Source organism: Camellia sinensis, chromosome 8, assembly GCF_055761805.1.
Source record: "Camellia sinensis isolate YWXY chromosome 8, ASM5576180v1, whole genome shotgun sequence".
NCBI classification, from domain to species: Eukaryota; Viridiplantae; Streptophyta; class Magnoliopsida; order Ericales; family Theaceae; genus Camellia; species Camellia sinensis.
Genome location: NC_138968.1, coordinates 25,846,480 through 25,861,696, shown reverse-complemented (window position 1 = coordinate 25,861,696; position 15,217 = coordinate 25,846,480). Strand labels below are relative to the sequence as shown.

The 15,217-nt window shown below is 35.1% G+C and overlaps 2 protein-coding genes across 2 annotated transcripts; both read right to left on the bottom strand.

Moving 5' to 3' along the window:
• Positions 1 to 1,193: 1,193 nt before the first annotated feature.
• On the bottom strand, positions 1,194 to 6,526 carry LOC114319426 (DNA-directed RNA polymerases II and V subunit 6B). The gene is made up of 6 exons (XM_028266438.2): positions 6,317 to 6,526; positions 4,030 to 4,063; positions 3,755 to 3,930; positions 3,612 to 3,663; positions 1,547 to 1,614; positions 1,194 to 1,435 (listed from the first exon to the last, which is right to left on the bottom strand). Exons 1-6 carry the CDS (start codon positions 6,346 to 6,348, stop codon positions 1,366 to 1,368), a joined length of 432 nt encoding a protein of 143 aa, XP_028122239.1. The 5' UTR covers positions 6,349 to 6,526; the 3' UTR covers positions 1,194 to 1,365.
• A 6,767-nt stretch (positions 6,527 to 13,293) lies between these two features.
• Positions 13,294 to 14,490, bottom strand: LOC145797641 (zinc finger BED domain-containing protein RICESLEEPER 2-like). The gene has a single exon (XM_082885029.1). The coding sequence runs from the start codon at positions 14,488 to 14,490 to the stop codon at positions 13,294 to 13,296; it is 1,197 nt and encodes a 398-aa protein (XP_082741155.1).
• Between the last annotated feature and the right edge of the window lie 727 nt (positions 14,491 to 15,217).

Below are 15,217 nucleotides of genomic sequence, written 5' to 3'. Positions count from 1 at the left end.
AATTTGAATGAAAATATAACTATTGAAAATTTGGTAAAGTATTTGGTTCATCATTGATTTAATAAAAAACATCTTTTTTATTTTATTTTTTGTAAAGTAAGAACATCATGGGCTAATCGTCTATACAAATTTAATGAAATGATTAAAATTCATTTTTTTCTCATTTTTATATTCTCGAAATTTGAAATTAGTAAAATGATTGAAAATCTCACATCATTTTTTCCCTATTTATTAGAGTTATGTATTAGTGCCTTTATTTGTTTTGGCTCAGTATGTGTATCTTTATCTGGGAAGCCATAAAAAATCTCTTTAGTACTGCTTGTTTTTAAGCTCTCTAGACTAGAGCCATTTTTCATCTATTGTTGTTTATTGAGAGAGATGTGATGTCATGTTACTACAGTAACATGATGTCTTGTTTGAAATTAACTCAAAAAACACACAAATCTGCCCATAACATTTTTCAAAACACAAATCTTCTAAAAGGTTAAACAACTTGCTATTAACCATAGCTCAATTTGATCCAATGCTTTCAATTTATTGGTTGGTCCATACCTAACTCCTAAAATTAAATAACAACAATGATTCATCCCACTAAAAACATCACCACTAATAGCATTAATGCATTAAAAAAGTAAAAAAAAAAAAAAAAACACAATTCCAAGACCAAAACATCACATCATTAATGACGGAACCCACTGCCACCTAATTAGTGGGAGCACTAATTAGTGCTCCCAAGCATTTTTCATTAAATAATTTTGAGAAATGAAAATGACCAAAGTCAATGCAGCAGTCCACATAATCACTTTATTCAATGGATCCTTCTTTAATCAAAGAATTGGTTGCATAATCATTTAAGCCAATTAGTCAAACAGACAAAAGATTACAGTCAGAGTCATGCTTTACTGCCCATTATAAAGCACCCAATCTAGCTTTCAACTTTAAATGCAAATTGAAGACTCCCCCACCTGTAAAGCCTCTCAGCTCTGCCATTATTAGATATGCTTTTTCTGCTCATCAAAACACCACCTAATGCAATTTTGGAGAGAGTGAGAGAGGGGGGAAACCAGTAACAGATTGTTCTTTGGACATTGAAGTTCTGCTGACCTGCCCTTCTGGTTTTTTCATCTATTATCTTCGATGTTCTAAACAATTGAAAAATAAATTAACAAAATATAATGAAATAAAGTTTCCCGTGAATTAAAGCACACCATTGGCAGCAATATTGCATATATTTCAACTTTGTCCAACATTAATTCAAATTGGTTCGATACACTATTCAAGCTTAATATGTTGCAACATTGCGCTCATGAAGCCATCACAAACCTAACCTTCAAGAACCTAGCTCATCAAAGAAGATTATGCATATTAATCACCTCCGACTTGCCTCTTCCACGAGTCTTCCACGATCAATTCATCAACTCCCCAATCCTCATAACTGGAAAGGCAATATGTGATCAATATGATTCGTTATTTACAAAAGAGATTATATTGTTGTTGTCAATTTAAAAAGGAGGCCAATAGTAAAAATATAGTCCGAGAGCTGTACCTTCCATCAGGCAAATAGCGGCGAATGGTGAAGGGTATCTTCTTCTGTCGAAGCTCCTTCATTGCAATCTAATTCAGAATAACAATTACACTTTTCAACATTGAAATTTTGTTTGAGAGACCTAGGATGTGCTGCTGAATAGTTTAGAGAAGGTTCAGTTAGGTAAAAGAGGGCTTTGAATAAATTTTGCCCCACAGTTGTTCAAATGGCTTGGACAGCAGTCTTCGTTTTCTTTTTCTTTTTTTATTGTAAAACAATAACACTAAAATCATATCTAATTGCAGGAAACATAAAGAAAATTGATGAACACAAATATAAATAAGTACCAAAATAAACCTTAACACGGTCAAAGACAAGATAAATTGAGAGAGAGAGAGAGAGAGAGCGAAAGAGCGAAGAAAGAAACAACACAATTACTTCAATAAAACATTGGGAGTTGCTGCTTCTGAACTGAATATTCACCAACTCCAAAATAGGTTATTATAATCCTATCATAGCCAGCAAACCCTAGTTTGATTGCTGCTTTGGAGGACTCCAATCCGGTTTGACCAATATTAAAATCCTGTGGGGGCTGCATGGGAGCCACGTTTTTGTATGTCCACTGAGCTTGTGGTTGATTCGGCCATGGCTTGCGATTGGGATTGACAGATAGTCCAAAGGTATTGCTAATTCCCAAATGGGGGGTGGCAATACCTTTGGGGGAGGTGGTATTAGTAAAGTAATCCAATACTGTGGGATTAGACACATCCCCCTCTAGAAATCACCCCATCCAAAGGTCAAAAATAATCCTCCCCTCTTATCCATCTTATATTATATCCTAATCAAACATAGTACAAATACGCCTACGGTATTACTAATCTCATCTATTATCCTACACATTACGAATCCTGTCCTTAAAACCATGGTATTACAAATCTGGTCAAACCCACAAAACCCCCAACCTGCAATCAAACGGGGCTTGATAGTAATGAATCCTAGTCCTTAAATCAAACTAAATTCAATCCAAGCAAAGAAAACCTAAAATGCTAAGAGGAGAAAGAAGAAATTGGCTACAACAGCATGAAAATATCAAGCTATACAGCATGAATAATATCATGCCACACTATTGGGACTAATGCCTGCTACAGTATGTAATATAATTCTATAGCCGATCATAATAACATGATAGGGTCTAGCCTTTTAGTCTAAAATTATATATCAATGAATTCCAATCAGAATATAACTATTTTAACTCAAAAATAAATTCTGACCAGAGAACTAAGGCCTTGTTTGGTTTGTTTTTCAGAAAAAATTTTGGAAAAAATTCTCTACAAACAAATTTTCAAGAGTAATAAAACCAAACAAATTTTTCCAAAAAAAATCTCAAAATTTTGTTTGGTTACCTACTTTCCAAAATCACTCTCTCTCTCATACACATCAAATCAATCAGGGTATGTCTTCACTAGCCAAGCCTTGGTCAAACATCAATACAAAAATAAAATCAATAAAAAGCAAATTAAACAAGTTGAATTTCAGCCATCAAGGATAGCACCACCAATGCTAAGCAATGTAATTTAGGTTTGAGGGGGGGAAAAAACAAAACAAAACTGGCATAGTTGAATTAGTAAGAAGATATCTATGTCTTAAGAACATATTTGCCTAGCTGTACAAAACAAAATAAGATAGGAACATCATTGTAACCCCAAATAGTCAAGACAAGAGTTGCTTAAATTGACCTAAGTCCCATAGCATGGCTATTGGCATTAACACAAGGATGTTGTAAACTCAATGTGACCAATCCATCTAGCTTGTAGATGATTCCAATAGAGTTGTTTCTAGTTGCATTATAAAGGACAGATTACTACGAAGGACTTTAACTACCCTTTTTCTTTTTTGTATACTATTTGTTCTGTCATACAAGATACATGGACTCCTTTTTGACACAAAACTAATGAAGAAGACCCGCAACACTATGAATTTTGATCTTAAAATCAAAGTTCAGAATTCACATTCACATGAGTTCAACAAGGAAAGACAAACAAGAAAGCAAATCTACTCATCCACCAATACTCTTAAAGAAGCTCACCTCAAGCGGGTCTGTTTCACCTTCCAACTCAACCATCACTGGTGCATTCATGCTGCTCACCCAAAGTCAAAAGTTAAATATGTCATGACCTCAGTTATCTTAATTTAACAAGATTCTAAATTTATTAGCTTCTTAAATATAACCTGATTTGCAGGGCACGAGTACCCAAAATTCTTGCACGTTCATATTTTGTCATATATTTTGATGTCTTCCGAAGTCGTTCACCTGTTTCCTGCCCTTGCTTTTCTTCATTTTCAGCTAATAGAGGGTCAGGAACATCATCAGTGTTATCGTTATCCAGTTCCTCTTCTACCCCTTCCTGTCAATTACCCCCAAATATTCAAAAACTAATTCAGTCATACATCAGAAGTAAGGTCCACCAAAACATTACAGGCATATCAAAGTAAAGACTTCTTACATCAGGTTCAGGCTCTAATGGCTCATCTTCATATCTGGACAAACGAAAATTTCATTAACATCAAATAACGACACCCAAAGTTTAAGAAAAAAAATCACTCATTGTCAATAAATTTTGTCCAAACTACAGATGAACAAGCCAATGTGAACAAACAAAAATTTCATTGACATCAAATAATAATGACACCCAAAGATTAAGAAGAAAAAAAAAACACTCATTATCAATAAAATTTGTCCAAACTACAGATGAACATGCCAACACACATATGCATAACATCAAAAAACCGGGTCACTTTAGGGACTGCTGTATCACACAACATCAATAAACGAGGTAGCTTTATGGACTGTTATATGGCATCTATATGCCCGTCAGAATTCTGCTGTCTTAAATGGTTACATGAATTACACTCACAACAGATTTATCATCATAAGAGAGCAATATTCCATAATATGTCATAACCTAATAAACAAAGTTCAACCTAAAGATATATAAATATTATTTGAAGAACAATATAAGCACAGGCCACTTATTACCTTAGATTGTCATTATAAGATAAATGCAGCCGTTTCCATGATCATTGAAGAATAAAAGATATATTGATCCACTTCTGCAGAAGCAGTCCATTAGTTGGAGTTTCCTAGGTCAATATCTTTTCCAAGGTAATATCAAAAGTCCATAACCACTTGAGCTAAAATAATAGCAAAAAGAATCCAACCTAGACTTTACAACTGAAAGTAGGAGCTATATAAGATTGGCTCTCACTAATTGACCACGTCACATATGGTGCGACTGATTACCTCTAAGCATTGAAAAGTTGTAGGATTCATCCAAAAGATTATTTGAGGAAAATTAACCTAAATATCCAAATATTTTACTTTCATCCGAATCCAAAGAATTTGATTGTCATTGCTCATGAAACATGAAAGACCTTTACTACTGTTGTTCCACTCAATGGTAACCAGAATCCTAAAACTCATCAAGGGCTCAGTTAAACCATTGCAAAATTGCACCTAACCTACAATATATTCCACCGAGAATGCCACAAGTTCAAAAGAGTAACTAGGCCATGGTAACGTTTTCTTTTTCTATTTACTGTTTACATTTTCAAATTTTTTTTTTTTTTTTGAAAACTTGAAAAAAAAAAAAAAAAAAAAAAAACTTGTTTGGTTTATTGTTTTTATTTATTAAAAAAATAAATAAATAAAAATATAATGAAATTGATTTCAAAATGTTAAGAAAGGGAAAAAATGTGTTCTCAATTGTGTTCAAAATTTTTTTATTCTCTCCTCCCTCACCCACCACAACCTTTGCCCACCACCTACACCATCGGCAACCACCTAAGAAACACGGACACTTTTAAAAAGATGGCATGTCTATGTCGAACACCGACACTCATTAGACACTTTCCCAACACGTCTAACACTCATCCAAACGTGTCTTATTATTATTATTATTACTTTAAATTTAGACTTGAACACTCTTCGGACCCAGGCATCCATTGCTTAAACACAAATGTCGATTCATTAGACATATATGAAACTAACTATAAGTTAGAACAAGATAACTTAAAATATGATGATGAAAGAAAACTAATGTCAATTTATAGATATTAGTATTATATTACTTTTATTTATTGTCTTGGAATTCTATATTCATATATATATATATATATATATGACATGTAATCAATTTATGTAATTATATATTTTGTGCATAACCACCATGTGTCGTGTCTTGCATCTTTTAAAAATTATGCATGTCTGTGTTTTATCCTAGCCGTGTCACATGTCCGTGACTGTTGGCCGCCAGCCAACCACATCATACATTCACCGCATGTGACCTCCGGCCACTTTCTGCCCCTCTGAACACCCCATGACTCCAGTGACACTCCCCGGGGCTAGCGACTAACTCCATTAATTTTCGTTTTTGTTTTTGTTTTTCACTTGGGTGTTGTTTGATAACATTGTCAAACAAAAATTGTTTCTTTCCTACTGTTCAACCTTTCCTTAGTTTCTTTCCGTATTTTCCACAATCAACTCCATTCTTTCAGAGATACATACATAAATACACACAAATATACAAAATCAATCATAGCTAAATTATGATCAAATTGCAAAGGACGATAAAACTAAACCCTAAGCAACAACAATCGTTAACAATAACAAACTGCCACACACAAAAAAAACTTTTCTTAACCATATTGGAAACCAGATCAATAAAATGAAGATATTAACAGATAGAAGAAGCTAGAGAGAGATAGTGGAGATGAAAGTGAAGTGGAACGAACCCTCCGTCCATCTCGAAGTCCTCGTCGGCCATTTTTCCAAACCTGATTGTTCTTCTCTCTCTCTCTCGCTCGCTCGCTCGCTCGCTCACTAGTCGAATTACGAAACCAATTTCCTATTTTCCCATAGGTCGCCTTTTATAGCTAGGGCTGGCTGGATATTTCTAGAGCGACCCGCAATTCTGCCCGAAATTACTAGGTTATTTGGAAAGTGTCAAATAAATATATTATGTGATTTTTTATACAGAAAAAATAAAAAAAATAATGTAACTCAAAAAAATAAAAAAAATAAAAAAAAAGTATGTTATGGTAACCCTTCTCAAACAAGCTCTTTTCATTTGCACAATTGAGTTTTTTGTAAAGAAATTATTTTAATTAAAAAATCACTAAATAAATTATAAAGTTAAAAAAATAATAATAATTTTAACTAATATAAAAAGTTAAAAATATATTTTTATTCATTTCACTTCTTATACATTTTTTCATAAAGTTAAAAAAATAATAATAACTTGTGCTAACATTATGAACTATTATCAACTACATGACCGGCGAGTGTAATGTGCTCAAAAATGATGTGCAGTGGAAGAGCTAGGTGCAGACCGACCTAGAGTAAATGTGCTGGGTGCAGCTTCAATAATGTGTTGATCTTGAAAAAGCTGTTCAATTGCATCAATTACGTAGTAAAGCCTATCAGGATGTTGAACACTGTCCTCATAGCCTACCTCAATGAAAGGATGAGTAATCTGATATATCTGTGACATACGCTGCATTACGAGAACAAATACAACATTATGTACAAACCTATAATAGTTTACATAAATAATTTGTAATGTAAATGAAAAAAAAAAGTACCTGTGCGTCTGGGTTAGGATACTGATAATGACGAATATTTGAGTCCACTTGAGAACGATGCACTGGGTTTTGAACATACATATGGGTATTGGTTTGGTACCAATCCATATAACCAGGAACACAATCCCAAGGTTGTCGTACTGGTGTACTCCTCCTCCGATCAGATAACACATGGTTGTCTCATGTCTCTCAAATGATGTCCAAGTATGCATAGATAACATTGTAGCATGAAGTTGTGGCTCATCGAGAGGCACGTATAGGGCCAAGTGGTGGATTAGGGATTGTTTGCACTCTACCAAACTGTCTCAAAACTCTATCAGGGTGATATGGTTCAACTACTTTCAAACACTTTAGGCAACCGTGGTAGAACGTAACTGGGTGACACGGATGGACATCTTTGCAACTCTAGTATGGGTCCCAAATAACCTACAAGCAATAACAACTGTAAGAAATGGCAACAGTAATTTTTGTATGATATAGAGTTTCAAATTTTGATGGACTTTCTAACTTACATCATGCACACCCATCCTATCAAGCTTCTCTTGAAAAGCCTACAACTATGTCTTTTCACCAGACTCTCTCTAAGAAGTCCAACGGTAAACATGTGGCATGTCTCGAGCGTAATTCATATTCAAGTGTGGTCGGAATCCACGAAAGTACTTATAAATCCATCCCTCAAGAAGTATCATGTAACCGGCTATCTATTTCACGTCGGACCTGCTAGCGTACCCCATCTGTCTATATAAATATGCCAATGCAGCAGCACCCCAAGCATATGAAGATACAGTCGTCAAATTGGACAACAAACTCAAATAAACAACGGGGACCCTAGTACCAGTCTTGTCACTGAAAAGTGAACAACCCAATAAAAATAGCAAGTATGCTCTATCTACACATGCAATTCTTTCCATTAAATCATTGTCTGTGACATTATGAAAGTATGCTCTCAACCATTCAAGCCTCACTGAATTGTCTCCAGCACTATACATCTCATGTGTGACCTCTTGCTCATCAATTTCCAAGGTACTAACTACTAATGCAATGGCCCGCCTTTCTGACAACTTACGCACACTAATAAATTTGCCTACAATGGGAAGCCCTAGGATAGTGGCGACATCGTCCAATGTGATAGTCATCTCTCCAACAGTCAAATGGCAGGTGTTTGTCTCTGGTTGCCATCTCTCAACAAAATTGGACACTACAATTTTGTTGACAAAGCGGTACGTGTAACAAGCTAATTGTGCAAGTCCTGACATCTCTGCAATGTTTACAAATGTAGCGTTGTTTCCTCGTTCCCACCACGGCCACGAACTAATCTTAAACAAGTAATTATGACACTTCAAGAGTCCCCTTTCATCAGCGCCATTCCAAATAGCTGTGGCAACATGACTTTTAAAACTTTTAAGGATTGATGGATCTGTTGGCCCTCCCGGAAATGGCTGAGTAAGGATATCTTCATCAACAATGTCAGCATCATCACTAGTAGGGTCATCATCCATAGCAATATCATCCATAACTGGTGCATCATGTATAGGATCATCATCAATGGCAATGTGCACGTCATCATCATGCACTCGAGCACGTCCACGTCTCTCTAATTCACGGAGTCTTTTGTTCGAAGCTTATAATAACCCCGATCCGTAATTAGCTACTAATCCGTATTTAAGGATGTTAATGAGAGGATTAAAATAAATTATGTGTTCATTCCATATTTTGCATGATTTTGGCTCTCTATCTGTTACTTGTAGAAATATTTGTTAGAAATTCCACTTTGGTACGTTAATTGAAAGCCTTATCGGCATCCGAAATCAAAATTGACTACACCGATATGTTATTTGGAATTTTTAGAGCACTATGGAAAATTTTATTAAAAATTGTTTTAGTCTGATTAATTAAGTCGTGTTTGGTTAGCCTAATATTCTAATTAGTGTATTTTTTAGCATTATAGCTATACATATGAGCCTTAAGCTCATTTAAGCTTATTTCTTTCATTTCCTTTAGAGCAAAAATCTGAGATTTCACCTTAGAAAGAGAGAAAGTGCAATTCTAGAGAGAGAAAGGTAGAGATTGAAGGAGAAATTAAAGGTTTTGTGTTGAATTCATCAAGATTGTGCTAGAACAAGAGTAATTCAAGACTCTATGTAAGGATTTAAGGCTTAATTATGAGTTTTAACCACCAAGTAGATCAATTCAAGAAGAAATTGTAACTATGTACAAGAATTGGACCAAAGATGATGAATTTAGAGTTAATTCATGCATGCATGCATAAATTTCCTAGTTTTGAGTTTGAATTCTAAGATTTCTTCCATGCATGTGTTAATTTCACTCACATTATGGTCATTCAACTTGTTTTCCATCAAAATATCAAGTTTGATTATGTTTTGAAGGGTTTGAATTCAAAGAGGTTCTTACATGTTGAATTAATAGCATATTCATAAAGTTCATGTTGATTTTGTACAAATTGGGTTGCTCTTGGGCCATGATTTCTTGAAATGATTCTTCAAACATGTTGTTCAATGAGTTATTAAGTGTTTTCCAAAAATTTGGCCCAGAAAAATGAGTTTTAGATGGTTGAAGATCGAGTTTCATGCTTGGAGGTCAATCTGGAAATTCCAAAAATTGCATCCACGCTCGAGCGTGGGAGTTCACGCTCGAGCGACCACTCTGAGTGCGTGCACTCCACTCAAGCGACCAAAAGTCCGCTCAAGCGTGAATTGCAAGCTCCCAGAAGTTTAATTTCGCTTACAGATCGCTCAAGCGAAGGAATGTGCGCTTGAGCGACCATTCACATTTTGCATGTCCGCTAGAGCATGGAAGTTGTAGCTCGAGCGTAGATTGAGACCAACCAGTACTTTTTTCCTAGTTTGTAGATCACTTGAGCGACCCCTCTCATTTTGCATGTCCGCTCGAGCGAGGAAGTCTACGCTCGAGCGGGGACCTTATTTTTAGAAAATTTGCCTAAGTGTTCCAACTCATGTTTTGGCATCATCATTGCATCTTAGGCATTCCTAAGACCTAATTAAGCTTTGATAATGAGGTTATGGATTAGAAACACACTAAGTGAAGAATGTACTAAGTTATGAGATTCAAGAGTGTGTTTTGAGCAATGTGTTAAGCAAGAAACCTATGTAAAGTAAACTAAGCCGTGTTAGCCACATGAATGTGTAATGATAAGACATGCTTGTGTTATGTATTTTGTGATTGTAGGTCAAAACTCGAGGATTGATTGACCACTTACTAGAACCACAGTGAGTAACATTTCTGTAAAGATATGTTGATATGAATTATGTTCCAAATGAAATATGATAAGTTCTGATTTCTGAAATGATATCTATTTTCGTGAATGAATATTCCATGTTTGAAAACTATTATGGCATCCATAGATAGTCTCAAGTCATGGGGGATGGCATGAAAATGCGGGTCCATGACATACAAGTAATTACGAGATCTCGTTAGCCACTTCATTGTGGTGATATGTGTTTAATCGGTATCCGGAACCGATTACTCTAGTCGGAAGACGTTCTGTGATGTGTTCTATGGGATGTACCATTATTATGTTCTGATATGAGAATGATTATGCTATGATCTGTTTTCCGCTTATGATATGTTCGGATTTCGTTCACTAACCTCTTTACCTTAATGTTATTCACTGGGCTTTAACTCACTGTTTGTATATATATATGTATAGGTGAGCATTCTGGAGTTCAAGTCTGGAGACTTTTTGTCTAGATCTGTGTTTTGTTGTCAGCCAGCCATTGTGCCTCACGTGGAGGTTCCCGAAGTGTTCTGTGTTCAAGTTCTGTTGATCCTGTGTATATATATGACTTGATGTAATTCTATTGGCTGTACTTCAGATACTTTAATGTGTGTGGGTATTATGTATGATTGACTTTTGACTATGTGTTTAAAGTTTTAAATATTCTGTTTCATATAAGTCAGCACAGCTCATTGGACAACTATATTTATGTATTTGCTTCCGCTAGCCCCTTATTATATGCTTATCTGTTCAGAGGCCTTCGGTAATCCAAGGATTACTAGCCGGTTACGATGCTAAACCTATAAGGGCGGGTTTGGGTCGTGACAAAGCTGTTACTAATCGACGTTCACTGGGACCGGCATCCATCTGCATAAGGAAAGTTGTTTTCATCAATCCAATATAATGAAACAGAATAAGCACTCCCAGAAAAGGATCACATCAATGTGGGTAATAAGTAGCCTAACCATGCCACTTTAATGAAATCTAATATGTAGTTATAGACAATTAAATTGACAATTTGGATGATGTGAAATTAACAAAATAAGTTAAAGACATAACCCTACTACTGATGAAAGAGTGAGACTAGGATTTGTTGAAAAATTACAATGTAAACATGGATATAGCAAAACTATTTGTATTCTATACAAACCATTCACCAATTAGTTTGGTTGATGTTCACAACATGTGAAAAACAGATTAACTTCACGTCGGTGTAGACATCCTCTTTTTGACCGCCCTTAAGACTTGGGCGCTTTATTCCAAACACCCGATGATGAAAGTTACGCTGTGCAATCTTTTGAATTCTCAAAAAAGAAATTTGGATTCAAGTTTTAATCCCAACCTTACACCCCATTTTGGCCCAACTATTTTAGACCTTAAAATCCTCTTTTCAAAATATTTTTTCAAATGTTTCTACGATTTTTCAACGCTCGCATTTTGTTTAAAATATTACACTTTTTAGTAAACCGAGTAAGTACAAAGTGGAGATACATGGAAAAGAGGTGAACTCTTTGGAAAATCTTTAAAAACATCTTATTTATAGGTTTGGAGTTGGAGAAAATAGGAGGGGAGGGAAGAAAACTAGTTTAGGAAAAGATTGAGCATCAAACCGTTGAGAAAGAATGAGTAGCTTTCACTAAATTAGGTATATCTCTTTGAACACTTAGAATTTAGATGTGAGGCCACTACCATTGAAAGTTAGAATTGCAGGGCTTCAATTTAGACTCAAGAATCACCTAAAATCGAGTCCGAATGAGGGAGATATGCCCGTTTGAAGTTGGGCCTAGATACAGATTTTTGGACCCGGCCAGGTCCATTTAGAACCGGCCGTGCCTCATTTAGACCCAACGGGTAGGGGTGTCCGTAGTTCGATTTGGGACGGTTTGCGGTTCGGATTGGACCCGGCCGCATCTATGCGATTTGGGGAAAAGTCAACCCGCAACCGCCCGCAATGCGGTTTGCAGTTTGTGCGGATAGGGTTCGCGGATGTGCGGGCGGTTGCGGGCAGTTTGCGAATTAAACTTTTTTTCAAAAATTATTTTTAAACCCTTTTTTTTCCTCCCATTTTGTCAATCTTTATTTTGGACATTTTTCCTCATATTTTATAAAATGCTCCAACATTAATAATTAATGAATTAAAACTTATAAAAAACTTACAAAATAAAAAACACAACAAATTCAATTCGAAACCTAAACAAATCACTCAAAATCTACATTCATCATTAACTTACATTCATCCTACATTCATCATTCATAACCCAAATAAAAAAAATGCTACATTCATCATTCCTAACCCAAATACAAAAAAAAAATAAAAAATAAAAAATAATTCTTCATTAACTTACATTCATCCAAAATGAAAAAAAAAAAAAAATTCATTAACTTACATTCATCCAAAACCAAAATGCAATTAAAAAAAAAAAAATTTGTTGTTAAACTTCATTCAATACAAACCCATGAAATAAAATAAAAACATTTCAATTCCAATCCTTCATTCACATGTTGTCAAACTTCATTCGCATCCAATCCAACTTTCACAAATTCGAATTCCAATTCCAATTCCATGCATTTGGTTGATGAACCCTACACAAAAACAAATTGAAAAAATATAAACTTGAATCTTCAATTATAGTAAAAAATGAAAAGATAAACAAATGTCTATATATTACATCTCAATATAGTAAGAAAATTATATGAAAAAATTACCAATGATCAAATGGATATTAGAGATCAATTAGAGCATCAACATTATAGGTTGAAGTTGAAGATGAGCTCGACTCCAAAGTACCTAATTAGGAATCAACAAGAGAAGATTAATAAAACTTACATTAGAAAATGAACAATACAAATAAAAATGAAGATAAATAAATTCTCATTTACCCGAGTCATATTGCTCAAATTCCTCCACATCATCCATCGCCTTTCGAAGAGAAATTGGAAGGTTGCATCGAAGCCAATTTTGAGTACATACAAGAGCTTCAACCATAGAAGGTGAGAGTGAACTACGAAATGGGTCAAGAATACGCGCTCCCGTACTAAAAGCCGACTCCGATGCAACAGTAGAAATAGGCATGGCCAACACATCCCTTGCAAGTTGTGATAACACCCTATATTTGGTTGCATTCATCTTCCAATAATCCAAAATCTCAAATGTTTGATTCTTTGCAAAATGTTCAACCTCGGATAAATATTGTTCCAATTCCGACTTAGATCCACTAGTGCATCGCCCCTCCAAATAGGAATTAAATTGGAAGTCAACTAAAGAATAGGGATCATCATCATCATCATCTTCCACCATATTCACAACTTCACTCACACATGGAAGTTTCTCATTTGAAGGATAAAGTGTGACATAATGGCTATACAAACGACTCAAACAACTCTTAACCTTGTCAACCATCTCTTCCACCTTCCTATTATCTCCAAGAAATAAATTGGAAAAACAAAACTCCAAGTATGTCATTTTTTTGGTAGGATCAAGAACCACTGCAACATACAACAACAAATTGATTTTACTTCCATCCCCCCAATCCTTGCTAAACTTTAGCTTCATAGTCTTTGCCATTGAGCTCAAAGTATCATCCTCCTCCAAAATTAATTGGTTAATTTTGCTTTCAATAACAAACATCTCTTTGTAAAAAGCATTGGAAGTAACAAAGAGAGACCCCGAAAATTTCTTAGTTGCAACATAAAATAATTTTAGAAACCTCAAAAAAATTCTACACTTTTTCCAATCCAATTCATTCGGACTTCTTCTTATGCCACCATCAACATCAATGAAATAAGGTTCAAAGTTGGAATCCACAAACTTCAATCGGTTAAAAGCCTTCTCATACTTTTCGGCGGCCTCTAACATCAAATAGGTAGAGTTCCACCTAGTTGGTACATCTAGGCATACAAGAGCTTTTGAATCAAGTTTGAGTGTGGCCGCACATTTCTTAAAAACATCATGCCTTTGAAGAGAAGACCTCACATATCTCACCGCAAGTCTAATGTTGGCAATAGAATCATCCATTTCTTTCAACCCATCACTCACAACGAGATTAAGAATATGTGCATAACAACGCATATGAATAAACTCATGTTGCAAAATAGTCCCCTTCCAATCTTTGGTTATCGTTTTCAAATATTGAATGGTAAGATTATTAGAACTAGCATTATCAACTATTAAGGTGAATATGCTATCAATGTTCTACTCAATCAAACACAACTCAAATTTTCAACCCAATGTTTCGCCTTTGTGATCCTCAACTTGTTGAAAATTTATGATTCTTTTTTGAAGTTTCCAGTTATCATCAATGAAATGAGCAGTCAAACACATGTAACACAAATTCTGAATAGATGTCCAAGTATCCGCAGTAAAGCAAATTCTACGACCCTTCATGGCCTTCTTTAACTTATCCTTTTCATTCTTGAATATGTTGAGCACTTCTCTAGATATGGTTTGACGAAAGGGAATTGGTGTGAATTTGGGTTGCATGACATTACAAAATCTTCTAAACCCAACACCCTCCACAAATCTAAATGGTAACTCATCAATGACCACCATCTCCGCAAGAGCCCTTTTACAAGTATCAAAATTAAAAATTGTTGCTACAACCTCAACACCCTCTTCATTTTGTTTCGGTCTAAGATTTAATGTTTGTTGACCATCTGTATCCCTATTTGGATATTCTTTACAATTGGGTGTATGACTCCTCAAATTGCTAGTCCCATGAAGTCTAGAGTCAGCCATATTTCTTACAATATTTACATACGGCTCTACGCTTGCCATCGGTCCCTACAACCTTGTCAAA